General features: G+C 40.4%; 1 protein-coding gene across 1 annotated transcript; it reads right to left on the bottom strand.

The window, feature by feature from the left end:
* Positions 1–1,817: 1,817 nt before the first annotated feature.
* BTNL2 (butyrophilin like 2) lies at positions 1,818–15,300 on the bottom strand. The gene is made up of 10 exons (XM_027126841.1): positions 15,222–15,300; positions 12,488–12,835; positions 10,518–10,799; positions 9,318–9,338; positions 5,832–6,179; positions 4,515–4,796; positions 3,717–3,815; positions 3,068–3,132; positions 2,600–2,657; positions 1,818–1,858 (listed from the first exon to the last, which is right to left on the bottom strand). Exons 1-10 carry the CDS (start codon positions 15,298–15,300, stop codon positions 1,818–1,820), a joined length of 1,623 nt encoding a protein of 540 aa, XP_026982642.1.
* Between the last annotated feature and the right edge of the window lie 4,538 nt (positions 15,301–19,838).

The following is a 19,838-nucleotide window of genomic DNA, read 5'->3' as shown; positions in this document are numbered from 1 at the left end:
TGTGAATAAAAAAGGAATGGATGTTACAATTTATGTTTTCAGAGAAAAAAAATCATCAAATAGGAATGGAGAAACATCCTCAGACTTCATGAAGAAAGAGTCATCATTAACATTGCCTATTTTTTTCTTTCTGACCAAGTTCTTCCCACTGTTGAGGGTTTTTCCTTTGCCTTTAATGCAGCTAAGCCTTCTCCAGGTGTTTATCACAAAGCTTACGTTTTCAAGAATATAAAATATGAGCTTCTCCTGTTAAATGAACCCTCTCTTTCTGACAGTAGATGAGATCAACTTAGATCCACTTAGATTTTTCTGCACTTCTAGCAGATCTTTAAGTGACAAGTCCCTTTAACAACCTCTCTTGGAAGGTATACTGCCATAGCAAAAGTTCCCTAACACACAGCCACTAAGTGGCAGTCAGTATTTGAACCCAAGAAGAATAAATCCAGAGTCCAGAATATTAACTTTACTGACAATAAAGGAAGGGCTTAAATAACAAGCAAGATATAATAAAAGCAGGAGAGAGGTAAATGAACGGTGGGGAAAATATTAATAGGTATAATCAAATGGACATGTGGATGAGGATATGTGAGGGTAACAACAGAATGGGTACAAATGGTATTGGAAGTATGATATGGAACAGAAAGGACAATGCGTTCAGTTTGGGATATTTTACTTTTGTCATATATATATGTGTGTTTGTGTGTGTGTGTGTGTATATATGTATATATATATCACACAAAATGTGAACCCTGATGTAAACTATGAACTTTAGTTGAAAATAACGTACCAGTATCAGTTCATCAGTTGTAACAAATGTACCACATCAATGCAAGTTATTAATAATAGAAGAAACTAAGGGGTGAGAGGGGAGGGATATGGGAGTGCTCTAGATTTTCCACTCAATTTTGTTGTAAACCTGAAACAACTCTTAAAAAATAAAGTCTTTTAATTTAAAAAAAAAAGGATGAAGTACTGGTACATGCCACAACATGGATGAACTTTGAAAACATTACACTAAATTAAAAAAATACAGACACAAAGAAATCCATATATAGTAGTTATGATTCCATTTATATGAAATACCCAGTATAGGCAAATTCACAGAAACAAAGTATATTAGGGGCTGGAGGGAGGGAAAAATGGGTGTAACTGCTTAATGGTTATGGAGTTTCCTTTTAGAGTAATCAAAATATTCTGGAGCTGGATACTGATGAAGGTTGCACATATTGTGAAGGTAAAAATACCACAGAATTGGACAGTTATTTTTTTCTTTAAATAAAATTCTAATGGATATGAAAATTAAATACACTTTGATTACATTCCTTCCTAATTTTGACTGAACTCAGATTTGAGACGTCATTTCAGTAATTATATATCTTTCTCATCTTAGTAATAACATCTTTCCCATTTTGCATTCTGCCATTGAGATTTCTCTCTTCAAGAAACTGTAAGATCAGAGTCTAAAAAGGCCTGAAAACTGTTCATGATTTTTGGTTCCCTTTAAGTTAAAACAACAATAAGAATTGGACACTTTAAAATGACTAAAATGATGAATTTTATGTGTATTTTACCACTACTGGAAAAATTTAAAAACTAAATAAAATAAATGTTAAAATACTTGTAAAATAATAATACTACAGTATTACACTACATAGTTTCAAACATAAGTTTATGAGTTTAAAAATAGAGAAAACATATCATGACCCAAAAGAGAAAATTCCAGAATGCCGCAGATGAATAATCCTCAAAGGACAGCTAAAACCGTGATGTCTGCCTTCCTAGAAAGCAGCAGCCTGTCATTTGCAGGTATTCCTCATTCACACTTCAGAAGATTTTAAGGCTTCTTCCAAATCTTTATTTCTTCACATTCTTTCTTCTCCTATGTGTGGCTTCTCTCTTTTAATTCATTGTGACTTTTAAAATATTTTTATTTCCGTTGCATTTTATTACTTGTGTTGCATTAATTGCTTATGTTTATTCTATAATTGTTAATTTTAAACTGTGTGCTTTTTTCACTCTAAAACAGAAATTGATATTTTCATAAACATCACACATAACACATTTTTCTCTTGGACTAAAATTTCTGAAAAATTTCCTTACTCCACATTCTTAATTAACTTTCTGAAAAAGTCTGGTGCAGGAATTACACACTTTATGTGATTTTCAAGATTATGTCTTAGTGATCAGATTTTTCTCCTTATATTCAGCTGTATTTTCTTTACCTCATTTTAACCGTATTTTTTGTTTTCTCACCCCCACTTGGATAATTAATTGTCACTTTCCTAGAGAAACCGATCAAATATTTGATCATTCCTTGCACTTCCTCCTCTAGGCTAAATTGCATTTCCCATTGGATTTTCTAAGGGTCTTTTATCACCAGATATCAGATTGTGATCCGTAGGCAGTTATATCAGAGAGCTTGGGATATGATAGGTCACAGAAGGGATCAGTCTCCAGGTCAGATTTGATGCCAGAGTAAAATTAAAGCCTCTTGATTAGGTAAATGGGTGATCGTGTGAGACCCCTTCAAGCGGTTGGTGAAAGGGGAAAAGAGCTGGGACTTAGAATATAATCCTGGTTTCCAGAATCCAGGGTTATTGTTTTCCTTGGAGGTGTTTCTGGGGCTCTCTTAGGTGCAGGGAAAATGTCAGGAGAACCTACAGTAGGGGACCAAAGAATGAAGGGGGTCCAGAATTTCAGAGAAGAAAATTAGGGGGGTATAGATAAGGCACTTGTTCATGTTATAGAAGGAGAGACATCCAGAAGTGTAGTCCAGAGAGATTCTAACCTGTCCCAGAGACATCTTCAGAGAGCGGAGGCTTAGAGGAGAGGAAATGGCCCAGTACTCATTTCCATAACAACTCACTGCCCGAACCCATTCTCAGTTGACACAAAGATGACTCCTTCACGACACCGTCCTTGACAACACTCAGGACCCATACTGTCCTGTCCCTAACCTCCGCTTCTTGTAACCACCTTCCTGAGATGAGCCCCTCCTGGCCCATCACAGTGAGGAGGCCGTCAGATAACTGTAGTAAGTCTGGCTGCGTGACCGTCTGTGGGCTACACGCTCATTTCCCTCAGAAAGGATCAGTTCTGAGTGAGCTGTATTTGGATCCAATGTCTCATTCACTGCAAAGAAAGAAAATCCATTCTGATAATAATCAATACAGGAATATTCTAAAATATCAATTTCATGATATTAACATCCAAACAGGAAAACAAAAGTTACAATGACTTAAGAAATTTAAAGTGGAAGAACTTTCTAGGGCACACAAAACAGCCTATCAATACATGAGAAGTCCTTCACTGGCAGAGCAGGAATAGCCAATAAGCAAGTCGCCATATTTGTAATGATCTTAGTGAAATGTTCATGCCAACAGAATCCCAGTTAAGTCTCAACTTCAAAGTGAGGATGGCTTTGCCACTTTTTTTCTTCCTCTCCCTTAACTAAATCACTTGGGAATGTGCACTGGGAGATTAAATTATTGTCTTTTAATTCTTTTGCTTCTATTATCACTGTAAACTGAGCTCTTTCAGCACTGATCCTCAATTACATGAATGTAAGCCATCAACTCTCATGTTTCATCAATTATTGCCTATCCCCTGAATGTCTCTGTGCTTCAGTGCCTGCTGAAAAGAGAGGTTAGGGAAAGTGTACAGTAAGACTCCCATCACAAAGTGTGCTCCACGCTGTTTCTGTTTTCCTAACTTACCTTTTCTACAGCTCTTCCTCCAGATCAAGCCTACAGCCCCAACAAGAGGAAGCAATCCCAAAATAAGCAGTATCTTCCATGAAAAAGTCATCCCAGGCTCTAAAATGGAAACCCCAGAATCACATTAAATCATGAAACTGGGAAATTTTCAAGATCGTTCTTTTCATCTGAGAGCTCCTAGACTGGAGAGGAAGGTGAGAATTAGTCCTGTCAAGAAGAAAGTGGGTCTGCTTCTCCCTGCTCTGCAGAGGCTGAGGAGAGGCTGGGGGTTTATGCTAGCTTTCTTGTTTGCTCCTCTCAGAAACACACACACACACACACACACACACACACAGAGTTCTCCCCCTTCTCTTTTCCAATTATACCACCACAATCACTGGAATAATGAGGGCAGCAAAAGGATAAATTTACTGAGTCCACAGCCATGAAGATGGTGTTAAGGAAAATTAATTTCTAATCCAGAAGAAAACCCATCATGAGGGGGAAAAAATGATGTCATTGTTTTCACATTAGAAGAAAAGAGATTATAGATATAGTGATGATAGAGTCAGTTCTTGGAATTCAGTAGATAATAATGTAACCATATAACCTTAGGGCTTTAGTTGGGAATTTCAGGAAGAAACTCTAAAGAGTAGAATCTCTAGGTGTCCTGAAGACCAGCTTTGCAAGAGATAGCAAGAGACTTCATCAGAAAGAAAACATAAAAAACAAAAAATAGAAAAGCAATAAAATGAGTAAGTTTGGGTTGGTCTTCATATTTATTTCCCAAAGCTGAGAGGAGCACATGGAATCACTAACCTGAAGGAGAAAAAGTTGTCATTTTCTCCTCACCAAGAAGGGGGTTGCTGATGGAGCAGGTCACATTCACAACAGAGCTGCTTTTGACCAGTAGAAATGCCTCCACATGGAACAGGCCCTGGCTGCCTTGAGTCAGGTCCTGGGAAACTGATGGTATTGTCTTTCCTTCCGTGTCCCTCCATTGCACATGGGGCTGTGGAAACCACCCTTCTGAAGTGCACTTCAGCTTTGTTTCTCCATCCTTCAGTGCCTCCATGGAGATCCGAGGGGAAGAACCCAAACCTGGGAATAGAGATCAAGGAAGGCAATTTAGAGTCTCTGCAAGTGGTTACACAGTCAGTGATTGCACAGAGGGGGAAGAGAAGGGTTCAGAGACTTGGAGAAGAAAGCAAAGCTTAGGGGGGACTTATACTCCACTCAGGAACGAGACTAGCTGGAGCCTTTACTTGTCTCCTTTTGTTTGCAAATTTTTATTTTTATGCTTTGTATTCCTAAAATCATTCTGGGACAGATTAAAGGATACAATACATTTCAAATCCAATTTTTTTTCTTCTATACCTGAAACAAAATAACTTTGACCAGGTAGGTCATGAGTCACATGGCCAGAAAAATAAAAAATAAAAAAGACAGAATATCCTCAAAGAACAAAATCTTATAAATACATGCATCCAATGGCAGAAAATGATGAAGTTCATTAAAAGTTTTAACATGTGCTCTCATGGATGTTTTCTAAACATATTTATTAATTTGAATACACCATCAATGGGAGAAACAAGTAGATTTTCCACAATTTAGGCAATGTCCTCAATGGCATTTGCTAACCTTGGAAAATCAATTCTCACCCACAAACATAGGCAGTGGGAAATCATGATGCAGGGATTGATTTTGTCTTTCCTCCTCCGTCCTGCCAATACTGTCAATATTTATGATTTTTGCTTATATGGTGGATCTAGTTTAGCCTTCAAATCATCATGCTTCCTAATAACTACATATTTCCCAGAATTTTAAAAACACACTGAAATAATGAGTCCTGTGTACTTATGGAGTAAGAATCTCACATTTTACTAGGTGTATGGCCACTTTATGGAGACCCTGGGAAGGATACAAATTTACACACAAAGGATCAAATCTGGTCCTTTAGGGTCTGTGGACTTTATGTATTTATTACAGCTCCTGCACATGGGAGAGTTTACTAAAAATTTGACGAGTGAATGGACATTAAGAAAATTTCAGGTGCCAGAGAAATTTTCCATGAACTAACAAGTTAAAGCAGTGGGAACAAATGTTGATTTCAAAACATCTATCTAGAATCCTTACCTATGATCTTCAGATCCAAATCAGCCTCCTGGTAGACACCATCTTTTTCAAAAAGGCACTGGTACTTCCCATCATCTGAAGTCCTGGCATTGTTTATCTGCAGGGTCAGCCTCCCCTCATTGATAGCATCACTCACCAATGCAGTCCTCCCTCGATACTCGGCCATCTGCTCTCCAGCCACATCGTCCCCATCCATATAGACATAAACAGCAGGATAACGGTGTGATCGCACCCACCTCACCTCCATGCTCTGTGCATCAGTCTTTGGGGACAGGGAACAGGTTAATTGTATGTCTTCTCCCACTCTGACAAGGATGGGCTGGGAAGGTCCAATCACTTTTAAGGAAGCTGTTAAATACAGCAGACAAAACGCAATGGAAGATCCAAACTGGAGCAAATAGTGTCATCAGTAAGAACATCTTGAGTAGGGTTTAGAACCCAGGGACACCCCAGGGGAACCCTGAGGTTCAAGGTCATCCCTTGGAGAGGTAGAGGTTTGGTGGAATCAGGATAGAGGTTGTCCCTATTCAAGGCAGAACCATCCCATGATGTGTGTCTGTCTGAAAATTATCACTAACAGAACCCACACCTGCAGCCCCTACCTATAATCTTATTCAGTTTATAGCCCAATAAGAAAATAATTTTGCAATTAAAATCAAATTAAAATTTTATCATTTTAAATTTGCACAACCTTAAACTACTTCTTAATCTGTGTATGTCTCAGCTTCTTATACCATAAGACAAATATATCACTATCAAAATCATAAGTGTTTACTGGAGTTAAACAAAATAACCATATAAAGAGTTTGATGACCATGCGGTGTGAGTGGAGCCCTAAGATTATAAGACTTGAGGTCATTGGAGCCAATCCCACTCTAGACCTTGATAATGGGAAGGGAACAAAACTGAGTCAGGTGGCTTTTTAGTAATGAAATGTGAAGAAACCTTCCCTAGTTTGTTTTATAATACCTTATAAGTCAGATCCAGCCACTGTATTTCAGTTTCCCAAGCTCCCACATATGTGGGGCGCTAAACACACAGCAGTCAATGTTCTCAAGTGATCTTGAGAAATGTTATAAGATCAAGAATTGGGGAGATTGGCAAAATACGAAGCACAAAGCAAGAATGAATACATAAAAATGAGTCTAATTCCCCCATTATGAAGAATGGAGATTTTCTCTGAGGGCTTTCCTGGCTTTTCCTGGACCCAACTTTCAGTTCTCATCAGGTCCTGGCCATGTTGATTATGCTCTATACTATATTTAGAGTCATCCTTTTCCATCAAATGGTAGAACGTTTTTACCATTCTAATGCTGAAGTGTAATGATCATTTATAAAGAAACACAAGCATAAATTTGTAAACTGTCTGGACGGGGAGTCAATGATCAAAGGCAAAATGTCCTCATTATGTATTTAGCCAAAATATTCTAGGTACTTCTCTAGAGAGGAAACTTGTTGCCAACATAATTTTAGTTTTCAGATCATTTCATTCTATTCTTGCTAAAATTTGACTCTCAGTTATATCCAGCATGTTGTTTGCTTTGTTCTTCAATTTTACCTAAAACATATTATCTCTACTTCATATGTATCTGTTTAAATATAAAGACAAAAGTAGGAATCAGAAGGAAAAAAAAGAACTAGTAGTTAGTTTGCTGCTATTTCTCCATCCATGTATCTTATAGTAATAAAGCAGACTGTTTCCTCATCTCTGTTATCCATATGAGGTTTTTTTTTACTCCTGTCCATGATCTGTGGTACAAATCAACTCTCAAACTGAATTACTCTTCCAGAGATTGGTAATTAAGAGCTAAAATTGACTGTTTCCCAACTGTAAAATGATGATAAATCTATTCACCTTTAAATTATTGTAAGAAAAGAAAATAATTCCTGAAAAGCACTTAGCATCGTCCCAGGCACGTTATTACCATTTCAAAAACTTAGTCATTATCTGTATAACCAACAACATTATTTGCCAGAGAAGGGAACTAGGATTTCAGTCTCAGGACTTCTAAGGAAATCTCGGTTCACCAGCAGCCTCTGAGTTCTAATTCACAAGCTCTAAAAACACGGAGGTAGCTGTGAATCTCCTACTCTACTCTCTATTAGGAGCTCACCCTCAAAGCTCCTGAGGGCACAGCCCTCCTCCTGACAGGGAACCCACGGAAGCTTTGTCTTTTCATATTGTTTCAGTGTGGGCCCAGAAGGTGTGCACAACTTAGAAACAACAGGACATCAGATTGTATTTTGTGTGCTAGGTGTCCAATGGGCATGTCAATTTGGTTCAGATAACTTAGAGAAATGAGTCTTCACTTAAATTTTTCTTAAGGGACAGAGACGTGGGTCAACCTGCCCAAACACTGGCTTGGCTTTCTGATCTGTAACTAACAAGCTCTGCCAGCCAAGGTTTCTGTCCTATCACAAGCAGATGTCACCTGGGTGGGAGGGTATCTGACTTGGAAGGTAAGACTCGCAGATGTGCACTCTCTTCAAACTGTGGAGTTACCTTTGACCATCCCAAGGCCCTTTCCTTTATCTTTATGGTCCAAAGGGGTCCAAAGTGTCACACTAGACTCTGACAGAGATTGGGGTGTGTTCGCCACCCTAATTTTCCTCAAAAACTCCTACATGGGCCGAAAAGTGTGCTTAAACTCACCTAACATGTGCACAGGCACGCACCCACATAAGCATATATTCCTGTAACAGGTGACTTGAGGGAAAGCAGAGTACTGATGGAAGGAGAAAACGAGCAGGTAGGGGGCAGGTTGGTTGTCATGGGCTGGGAGAAGAGGTCACAGAAATGAGGAACAGGAGGAAGATGATAAGGCAACAAAGGAGAAACTGAAAGAGGTTCAAAAATCAGTTGGTTACTGTTTAAACCACTTATCTTAGGTACAGTAAAATCATACCTGCAGTCCAACTATTAAAGAAATAAAAAGGAAAATGATCACCCCAAGCACAGGGTCCCAGGCTGCATCTAAGAAAGTCACAGCTCCCTCCCAACAGTGATGAGGTCAGGCTTACTGGGGTGAAGAGCAGGTACAGAAACCGTAGCAGGGCCAGAGGTTGCAGGTGGTGGGTGAGGACCGCCAGTTATCATGACGGCCCTGCTTCCTCGCACTAGAAACTCACACTAGGGCCTCCAGAGCTGGGCCAGCTGTCCTTTGCCTTGCCCTACACACTCCCTTTCCTCCCACCCAGAAGGCCAGAGCTTAGGTCTGCACCCATTTTAGGCATCCATCTGAGGCTCATTGGGGTCCCATGAACACTGAAAGTGGCAGGTTACGAGGTGCAAAGGTGCCTTCAGGAAGCTACACTTTGCTGGTCCCTCTACTACTAAATGTGAGACTTGGGAAGGTCATGCCTCAGTTCCTCATCTGGATCACGAGGTGTCACCTTCTCTGTGCACGCTTTGTCCAAGGAGCACCACCCTCCCCTGGAGAGGACAGAGGCTCGTGTATACTTGTGAGAGCCACCACCTCTACTTACCCAGCTCTGTCTGGAGTTTTTCTGGAAAAAGAATGAAAATAACATATCAAGGAATTTGGTCTAAGGGAAAGGAGAGAAAATATTTCCCAAAGAAAACCCCCAAAGTTCTACATCTTATGGAAACACTTGATTCATACGAAAAATAAAATGTAAAAAAATAATGATTTTTCCCCATCCACCTCCTGGTGGTCCAGCTGTTTTTCCCTTTCTCTGCACAACAAAAATGCTCTCATTTCTACCACCCCATGATTCTGCTTGTTTCTGCTTATATTTAACATATCGATATTTAACTATTTCATAAAAATAATAATATTCTTTTTATAAATGCATGAAAAGTATAAAAATATATGGACATAGACAATTATCACCCATAATTACAGACTGAGAGATATATAAATATATATGTATATGTTTTGCAATTATGTATATATATGTATTTTTCCTTTTAACATTAACATATAATATTTATTTTAACTCTTTTTCCTGTATCCATTTATATGAATAACTATGTACTTATTTCTTTATATCTAAATGTAGAGGGTGTCCCAAAAGTCTTAGTGAAATTTTAAGTTATTTAAAGCCAATAATCTTTCCATGATTGGAAATATCTATTTATAGATAGATAGATGATAGATAGATAGATAGATGTAATCTTTATCATTTAAGTAGTCCATCAGGGGGATATTTTCAACCATTAAAATTATTTGAAAATACCATTTTTCATCAATGCTATAAGTAACATAAGACACTTAACACTCCACTGCTGTATTGGGTTTTGGGCTGTTGTTTTTGTTGCTATTTATAAATGAGGATAAAGATGCTGCTATGGAAGCAGCTGTCTCCATCTCTGATTATGTTCAGATGATAAAAGCTCCTAGAAGTAATTGGCAGAAATACAGCACAAGAAAACATTTCAATTGAAAGAATACAGTTGTATTTCCTTTACAATGTAACACATACTTGTGAGTAAAGAAAATTAATAAAGAAAGAAGAAAAGGCAGAATCTGAAAGAAACTGGAATGCCATTAACAATAGCTATATAGTGTATATATTTCCAGCCATAAATGTTTTATAGTTTTTAATGCATATTACAAAATATTAGATATTCTTCTTGATTAAAAAATATTAAGTGCTATGGAACAGTCCCTGCAACCTTTCCTGCTAATCAGAGCATCTTGGTCCTAGAGGCAGAGCACTGACCTGGGATGGAGATGTCTGAGCCCCTCTCCTCAGTGAGTGTGGGGCTGTGGATAAAGCAGGACACAATCTCTGTAGAGACATTCCTGACCACAAGAGTGCTTTCTACATAGAACAAGCCATCTTCATCTTGGATGCTATGCTTAGAGATAGTCAGCAACTTTTCTCCCCTGATGTCTTGCCAAGAAATCTGAGGTTCTGGGAACCAGCCTTTTGCAGTGCACACAAGCTGGAGTCCGCTTTCCACAGATCCATCCATGTGGATGTAAGGGTCAGACCCCAGACCTGTGGTGGAAAGACACAGCCCTGAGTCCCGAAGCCCATGGAGGCACAAATCACAGAGGCTGGGAGTCCAATGACAGTGCATAGGGAGAGAGCAGAAGTTCAAGGTTCTGGGGAGCAAAAGATGGCCCAAAGTCCTCTTCCCATTCAAACTGGAGTTCACATACACTTTATTTATACCCCAGTCTGGATCCTTAAATTTTAGCACATGAGCAGTATTTTTATTCAGACCCAGACATGAAAATAAGAGAAAGGGACATAATAACATTTTGCTTGTGTCTCTAGCACGGCAAACTAAGATGTGTTAAAATTTACTCACGAACTCCCTCACGCCACAGACTCTGCCTGTTTCATCTTAATATTATTGTGTCAGGCACTTTGACTTGTTGGATAATATCTTGATTCCAATTAAATAGAATATTTAATATAAAGTGAGACATCATTTCCAGGGAGAATATTCTTCTCATTTCTTTTGTTGGTGGTTGTGAACTTGGGGTGCAAACAGATAATCTGGGTCATGTAAAATGGGAAGCTTCATGTTGAGTTTCTGTATCTAAATATTCTATTCCATGGGAAAATGTTGTCAAGACATCCCAGTTTTATATAATCATGAAATTCTTTCTCTATTCAAAACAACTCTCAAACCCAAACGAAGAGGATTCTATTTTCCATAGATGGTAGTTCTGTCTCTATCATTTGCTGGGGACAGAGACACCTTTTCTTCACCTAGAGGCTTAGAAAATGCATGGTTTCTTTTCAAGTGTCCCTGATAGTGAAATGCCTTAGTACGTGCCCTCCCCACTCCACATCTCAGAAGTATGTGGATTCTTTCATCCATCTTGAATCAACTTGAACATAATAACATTAATAATCATACATAGGTGTTGAGACAAAATGTGTTAGGGAACAGAAAGAGGTCACATCAGCCAGAGATGTTAACATCTCCAGAGAACTATTTCCCTGATAAGGCAAGTGGATTTGCCTGATTTTCTCTTTAGCACATGGAGGAGTTATTCCTGCCAGGGAACCATACGATAGTTTACTTTTCAGATATTTGTTTCTCCACAGAGACATCCTTTCTTCAGTCTTTCCCTTCTTCTGACTCTGTCCTACTTTGCTAACACAAAAACACCATGCAGACCCTTGTCACTCACAATGGGTATGTCCCCAAAGCATCTGTGAACCCCCAATTCACTGAACACTAGTGTACAGTAATCTCCATAAAAGCACCATGTTCTTAATGTCTTAGTCTCATCACTAACTTTCTAACTTGAGGTGGCGTTACACAAAGAAACAATGTGTTCACATCTCAGTGACTGTGTACTTGAGGCTGAGTAGAGAACATGGATGCAGGGCAGTCCGCTAGGGTCGCTCACCCAGCAATTGACTTGCCCTTGTGCACTAGCATATATGGCACAAATTCTTGCCTCAGCAAAACTGCTAGTGACTACATGTCATCAATGTTAAATAATCCTCAAGAATAGTCAAAACTGTGTAAGTTAAATTTGGGGGAATTGTTTGTGAGTTCACTTTAAAGATTTCAGAACCACCTGCCTCCAAATGAATCAGGATAGAGGACTGGACAGGAGCAATTGCCTTGATGATTCAAAGGGAATTCTTCAATTGGAACCAAGCTTAACACAAATTAATATACTTCTTCTGAGCCCCTATGTCTTTTCTGAGATACTCACCCGCTACGTTGAGCAGCAAGCTTGTTTCTCCACAATAGTTTCCCTCTTGGAAACGGCACCAGTACTGCCCATGATCAGATGGCCGGATGTTGTGTATCTTCAGAGCCACACTTCCCTCAGTAACGTTGTCCTCTATCCACTCTACCCGGCCTCTGTACTCCTCCATCTGCATCTCCGTCACCTCAGCTCCATACCGATACAAAAATACAGGTGTGCTGAGCTCTGAGTGGTACCACCTCACCTCCATGTGCATCGTGGTCCTCTTAGGGAGGAGCTGACAGGTTAGTAGGGCATCTTCCCCGACCATGACCAGGGTAGGATGGGCAGAACCAATCACTCTAAAGTCATCTACAAAAGAGTGACAAAGAGAAACCGGGAAATGCCAACCGGAGGATCAATATGATTGCTTTGGGATGTCTACTCTATGAAAATGGGGGCACCTGGAGGAGGGAAAGTTTTATTTGCAATGTTTTAGAGAAACCCAGCATTATGATTTGCATCTTTGGTTGTACAGAGACAATCCTGTGTACCGAAAATAACATGCAGTTCAAAAATTTTAGTGTGATGGGCTTCCCTGGTGGCACAGTGGTTGAGAGTCCACCTGCCGATGCAGGGGACACGGGTTCGTGCCCCGGTCCAGGAAGATCCCACGTGCCGTGGAGCAGCTAGGCCCGTGAGCCATGACCACTGAGCCTGTGTGTCCGGAGCCTGTGCTCCGCAACGGGAGAGGCCACAACAGTGAGAGGCCTGCGTACCGCAAAAAAAAAAAACAATTTAGTGTGAGTGCTAAATCTATTACTTACCAGCTGTGTGATTCAGGGGCAAATCCATTATTCTCGATGAGATTTTAAGATTTGCAATCTCAATTTATTCATCTTTAAGATTTTAAAACCACCGTCTCTGGGTTGCTTTTATTCTCAAATAAGTTAATGTGTAAATTGATTTTTTAATTGGGAACTTTATTAGTTAGTGATTTATTTTATATTTTACAGTGATTTATTTTCTAGTTAGTAATTTCACTTTGGTGACTAACATTGTAATCACTTTTCCTAAAATTTAGATAATAGATTTATTCAATAGATTTTTCAGCTTTTCAGAATTGTTTTTGTCTTGTCCTATGTAACAAACTGGGTTTGTTTTGCTTTGTTTTGTTTCATTTTGTTTTTGTCTGGACCGGGCAAGACTCCAGTTACTGGGGCTATGTAAAATGCAGTTTTTGCAAGGACATTTTGTGGTGGATTAAGGGTAGTGATTAGTGAAGTAAGTCAGAAAGAGAAAAACAAATATCATATATTAATACATATATGTGGAATCTAGAAAAATGGTACAGATGAACCTATTTGCAGGGAAGGAATAGAGACACAGAAGTAGAGAATGGACATGTGGACACGGGGGGAAGGATAGGGTGGGACAAACTGGAGATTAGGATTGACATATATACACTACCATGTATAAAGTAGATAGCTAGTGGGAGCCTGCTGTATAGCGCAGTGAGCTCAGCTCCATGCTCTGTGATGACCTAGATGGGTGGGATGGAGGGGAGGGGGGGAGGGAGGTCCAAGAGGGAGGGGATATATATATACATATAGCTGATTCACTTCGTTATACAGCATAAACTAACACAACATTGTACAGCAACTATACTCTGTGTAAAAAAAAAAAAAGAAAGAAAGAAAGAAAGAAAAAAAGGCAGTAATTAGTATAAAGAGTTCAAGCCTTCCAATAAAATTTTTTAAGTCATGTTTGACGTCTTCTTTATCTACAAATTGAAGAGCTGTTTAATAATTCTGTATGTTCCTATGCTTAATAATTTCATATGTCATGTATATTATGTTATTTCTCATCCTAAAATGCTCCAGGGCCATTTGCACTTTGTGCAGATCCAACCCTCCTAAGAAGGAACTTCATCTCATTTAGTTGATGCTCAACATCAAGTAGATGGTGCTCAAAAGGTCACTATGGAACATAGATAGATGTCTGCTTGCATTGTGTTGATGGAATCCGAATATAAAGCTAGAACTGAAGTCATACCACTTGGGTGACTTCTTTTACAGGTTAGGAAGGTGCATCCCATAGCAGGGAGGGAAGCCTCACCACATCATATAGTTTCTGACAGCCTCAGTCTGGAGCCTGTGTCTTCTGATGTCCTATCCAATGTTTTTTCCCACCTTGCAATCCTGCATTTTCCTTGGGGCTCCGATATTACCCACTGACATTGAATTTTCACAATCCCTTTTCAAGGTACAATATTTTGACCAACAAAATTCAGCTACAGAGATTTCCAACCCCATTTCTTAGAAGTCTCCTTCTAGTTCCTTATTTCCAAGTACTTTTATGCTGTTTAATTTATGGTAAGAAGCAGCCACTTTTTTCTCACCCCGGAAGTGTTGTCCTAAATAGAAGCAGGAGAATGGATGACTTACCATGTTCCAGGTACTGATTCAAGTGTTTTCTATGTACAGCCTGATTTAATCTTAAAGGCTGTGCTAAGCTTTGAGATGTAGGTAGGTTGTTATTCTTATCATGAAGATGAGAACTAAGGCAGAAGGTATTCAAGTAACTTTCCAAAGGTAACACAGCTGGAGGTGGAGGAGCCCTTTTTATAACACAGGTGCTTTGACCCCTGAATCCCCACTCTTAATATTGTACTAGCCCTTTTGAATTTAGAACTCTGCACCCAGACTGGACCTCTGAGACACTCGAATACGCAGTAAAGGGAAGAAGAGCATCCTACCTGACTGCTTCATGCTGAGCAGTACAAAGAAAAAGGAGGCAACTACACCAGACAGACTGTACCCTGGAAAATCCACCATCTTCCCTGGAACAAACACAAGAGAAAATATGACTGTACCTAAATGATGCTGTAATACAGCAAGCACTTCTGTGGTTTCCAGTGGTTACGTAGACATAAAGAAAAATCAACATCAACACCTTCCACAATCAAATGATGAAATGGGCTTGGTTCCCTTTCTCTGCATTTATCGATCATTTCCAACCTCTTACTTACTGTGTTGTACTTTAACCTATTTGGGGTTCCCGAGGGAAGATTTCTGATTTAAATGAAAATGTCTTCTGGGCCAAAGGGACAATAATATTTAGATAATTTTTTAAAATCTCCTTAGACCCATTTATTCCGAGCATGCAGAATTTCAGAGACCTCCTTCCAGTCCCTCCTGCAAAGTCCTTCATCTCTACGGTCTCCAAGATGTAAAGGAAAGAGCAGAAAGGCTCTGCATCCTCATGCTATAGCCAGGAAGCCATTACTAGGGCCTCGGGAGGACCCAGGGACAGGGGATGCCTTGGAAAGGAAAGGAAAGAATAGTGGAAATGGTGATACAGAAGAAGACTGGCAAAGAAATGACTTGAATGACCTTTCAGTATCATCTAGAAGACATATAGAAATGAATTTTTAAAAATAGCCCAACTGGCAGAGATGGGCAAACCCAACATGCCCATTGTACCAGCATTATAAAAATACTTCTACACAGGGCTTCCCTGGTGGCGCAGTGGTTGAGAGTCCGCCTGCCGATGCACAGGACACGAGTTCGTGCCCCAATCCAGGAAGATCCCACATGCCACGGAGCGGCTGGGCCCGTGAGCCATGGCCGCTGAGCCTGTGCGTCTGGAGCCTGTGCTCCGCAACAGGAGAGGCCACAACAGTGAGAGGCCCGCGTATCACAAAAAAAAAAAAAAAAAAAAAATGTTTCTACACAGATTTTAAAAAGTTTTAAAACTACCAGGAAAAAAAAATAGAATGCTAACTTTAGTTTTGGAAAATGAAAAATTCAGAGTGAAAGACGTCTAAGACTTATTCTATCTGCTGTGTCAAGTGTTTATGGAAAGAAAAACTTGCTTCGCACCAAATAGAAGAACCTGCACAGGAGCAATGATAAGTTACTGCTTCTATCACCCCGTAAACTAATGTCAATACGATCTTATAGAGTGGGGCGGCGGGGGGAACAACAGTCATCTGAAATGGGGATGATGAACCATGTGGTTCAGGAGATTATTTTTACTCCATTATGACTATTTACTTTCTAAAGTGATGCATACTTTCATCTAAAATATCTCTAGGAAAAGTGATACAAACCCAGTCACAAAGCCACAATACCTGAAAGAGTGCTCAAATATTTACGGAAAATTAGACTGAGCATTAGAAGACAGCACAGAACAGTACTAGTTTGCCACTTGAAATAGATCAGTCATGTCCCCTCAGATGAAAGGAAATTGCCTTCTTGACTCCTTGACTCCTCCTGTGAAAAGCAGAAACATGTTATTCCACCAAGTAAAAGCAAAGAAAACCCACAAAGACCGTGCTAAGCTTCACTGCCCTTCCCTGTGAGATAAGAAGGACTCACACTTGCTACAAACCAGTTTATAGGTTTGTGTTCCTTTAGGCTGTTTATGTGAAAGCCAAGGGGAAACCTACAAATGCCCTCTAGAAAAAAAGCTGTCCAAATCATTGAAACTTTTGAAGAAATTGTGAAAATGCATCTTAACCTTCAGTGATGCTCAGAAAGAGATTTGTGAGAGAGTATAACCAGGGTGAATAAATGCCTTAGACCAGGGTTCTCAACGGGGATGGAGATGGTTTTGCCCTTGAAGGACATTTGGCCAATGTCTGCAGACATGTTTGGTTGTCACACCTCAGGGGAGGGGACGCCCAATGGGTGTTAGCCAGGGATGTTGCTGAACATCCTACAATGCACAGGAATGCCCCTACAGCAAAGAATTACACAGTCCAAAATGTCAATAATGCCAAGGAAAAGCATTGCCATAGACCATCAGCTGTCAGCGTGCTGAAAATCTTTGGCACTTTTTTTGGTAAATAAATAACTGGACTCACATTGTAAGTGTTAAATCAAAACATTTTAATCATAAGCTTTTGACATCTCCACGTTACGACTTGAATGTAAGCCAAGAATCTTCTGAAACCGCCATTGATATTAAATATGGTAAACTTTGATATTGTCAAGTGATATGACCTGATATGCATGTGTTTCATCAAATTCTCAAAAATCCATGTTTCATTTAGTTTTCTGGGTAAAGTGCAACTGTTAAAATGAGGTGATAAGTGGTGGTATTTAGGCATTGGGTAAATAATAATTCCAGATTTCAAGGTCTATGCATGCTCTATTAAAATTCATGCCAAAGAAAATTACAAGTTTCTACATGTCATGGGTTGTTAGAGGATTTTTTTTCAGTAAAAAACCTCAAAAGTTAAATTCTCAAAATGCCAAGTAACCATAGTAATTAACAGGTGATAATGAATTAAATCAGTTCATGAAGTTTGAAGCTTATTTACCTACATACACTTGAACAACAGATCCCCATTTTATAGAGAGAAAGCAAAGTAACATGAGATTTCTTGGAGCCAAGGTGACTTGGTATTTACTTCCGTGACCTTGAGAATCTCACTCTATTTCCTTGAACCTCTCCTTTCTCTCCTCTCTGAAGGAGACAATCATTCCTAAAATTTTTCCAGCTGTATCATTGCCATGTGACAGACAAGGAAGCAAGGCTCAGAGGCACAAGCACAACATCCGACATGACAACGGAGTCATGTGATCCTGGTTTTCTGAGGTTTAATCTAGAGCCCTTTCCTCACCCAGCCTGCTTCACAGCAATATTGTGAGGCTCGAATACACTATGACAGCACTTTGAAAAATGTAAAATGGAGTTGAGTATAAAATAGAAGTAGGGGGACTTCCCTGGTGGTGGAGTGGTTAAGAATCCACCTGCCGATGCAGGGAACACGGGTTCGAGCCCTGGTCCGGGAAGATCCCACATGCCGCAGAGCAACTAAGCCCATGCGCCACAACTACTGAGCCCACGTGCCACAACTACTGAAGCCTGTGCTCTAGAGCCCACGTGCCACAACTACTGAGCCCATGTGCTGCAACTACTGAAGCCTGCACTCTAGAGCCCGTGAGCCACAACTACTGAGTCCACGTGCTGCAACTACTGAAGCCCACGCACCTAGAGCCCATGCTCCACAACAAGAGAAGCCACCGCAGTGAGACGCCCGTGCACCACAACGAAGAGTAGCCCCCGCTTGCCGCTACTAGAGGGAAGCCCGTGCACAGCAACGAAGACCCAACGCAACCAATATTAATTAATTAATTAAAAAAATACGAGTAGGTGATATGACGACAAGGGGCAGAGGGCCCCTGACAGGTGTCTCTATGCCCTGCTTCATCATCTTAGCCAACTTCCCTTTCCTCCCCAAGCTGTCCTCCACCAGAGAGTCTCCAAACCACTCACGTGTCCCCCTCTTTGCTTAGGGGAGAAACCTGGGGCTGCTGGGGCTTCTCCTCACTGCATCTCAGCTGTACCCTGCATCAACAGAGCAGATGTCCAAAGACAGGTCAGAGCTTGAAGTGCTGACTGGAGCAAGAATTGAGGGACAGGCAGATGGGGTGGAGGCAGCCCCCGTCCCCCAGGGCATTGGGTGGAGGAGGATTTAAGCCATCTCACCCAAACTGAAGGAAGAGCCCGATCCCTGAAGATGAAATTCTAGTCAGAATCGCATGTTAACCTCCTGGCTGTAATCCTCTGGAAAGTGAAACTGAGATGGTGAGTGAACTTTGGCTGGGTTTAGTTATGAGTTCTTTAGAGCTGCAGACCAAACCGTGACATTTGCACTCCTCACCCTTCCCCAGAAAGCCAGGTCCCATCGGACACCCATCTGTGCCATCTCATCAGGTCCTCACACAGCACCTCAGGCTGTCTGTCTACAGCATCCCCTCTACCTACACACACGTCAAGGATTTCCATCTACTGCCAAGTTTCCACCAGAATACAGTGCGCATGGGGCTTAGAGTTGGAAGCACGACTGAACACCAAATATCCTTCCCCTCTTTTTTTTTTTTTTTTTTTGTGGTACGCGGACCTCTCACTGTTGTGGCTTCTCCTGTTGCGGATGTGGGATCTTCCCAGACCGGGGCACAAACCCGTGTCCCCTGCATCGGCAGGCGGACTCTCAACCACTGCGCCACCAGGGAAGCCCCCTTCCCCCTCTTTTTACTGATGAGAAAACAGAGGCCCAGGGAAAGGAATTACCTTCTCAAGGATCAGAGCACCAGGCCAAGGTCTAGTCCGTGCTAGTTTATTGCTCTTTTAACTTTGGTTCTTTATCTTTGCTGGGTAATAAAGAGTTTAATTATTCTCAGACATTAAACCAAAGAAATTTAATAAGCTTCTCAACACAATGTTCAGGCACAAAAATTATAATGATGGAAGTTATAGGTACATTTTGTGTGTGTGTGTCTGTTTTGGTTTAAGTTAGATTTTCCTTTAAAGTCCACTTAAGTCCATTTTCTTGAATCAGAGTGCAAGTACCCCTGGGGGT

Source organism: Aethalodelphis obliquidens, unplaced genomic scaffold, assembly GCF_003676395.1.
Source record: "Aethalodelphis obliquidens isolate GAN/ISIS:26980383/991018 unplaced genomic scaffold, ASM367639v1 scaffold31, whole genome shotgun sequence".
NCBI lineage: Eukaryota > Metazoa > Chordata > Mammalia > Artiodactyla > Delphinidae > Aethalodelphis > Aethalodelphis obliquidens.
The sequence above is the reverse complement of the archived record's forward strand: the minus strand, read 5'-3'. Positions and strand labels throughout refer to the sequence as shown.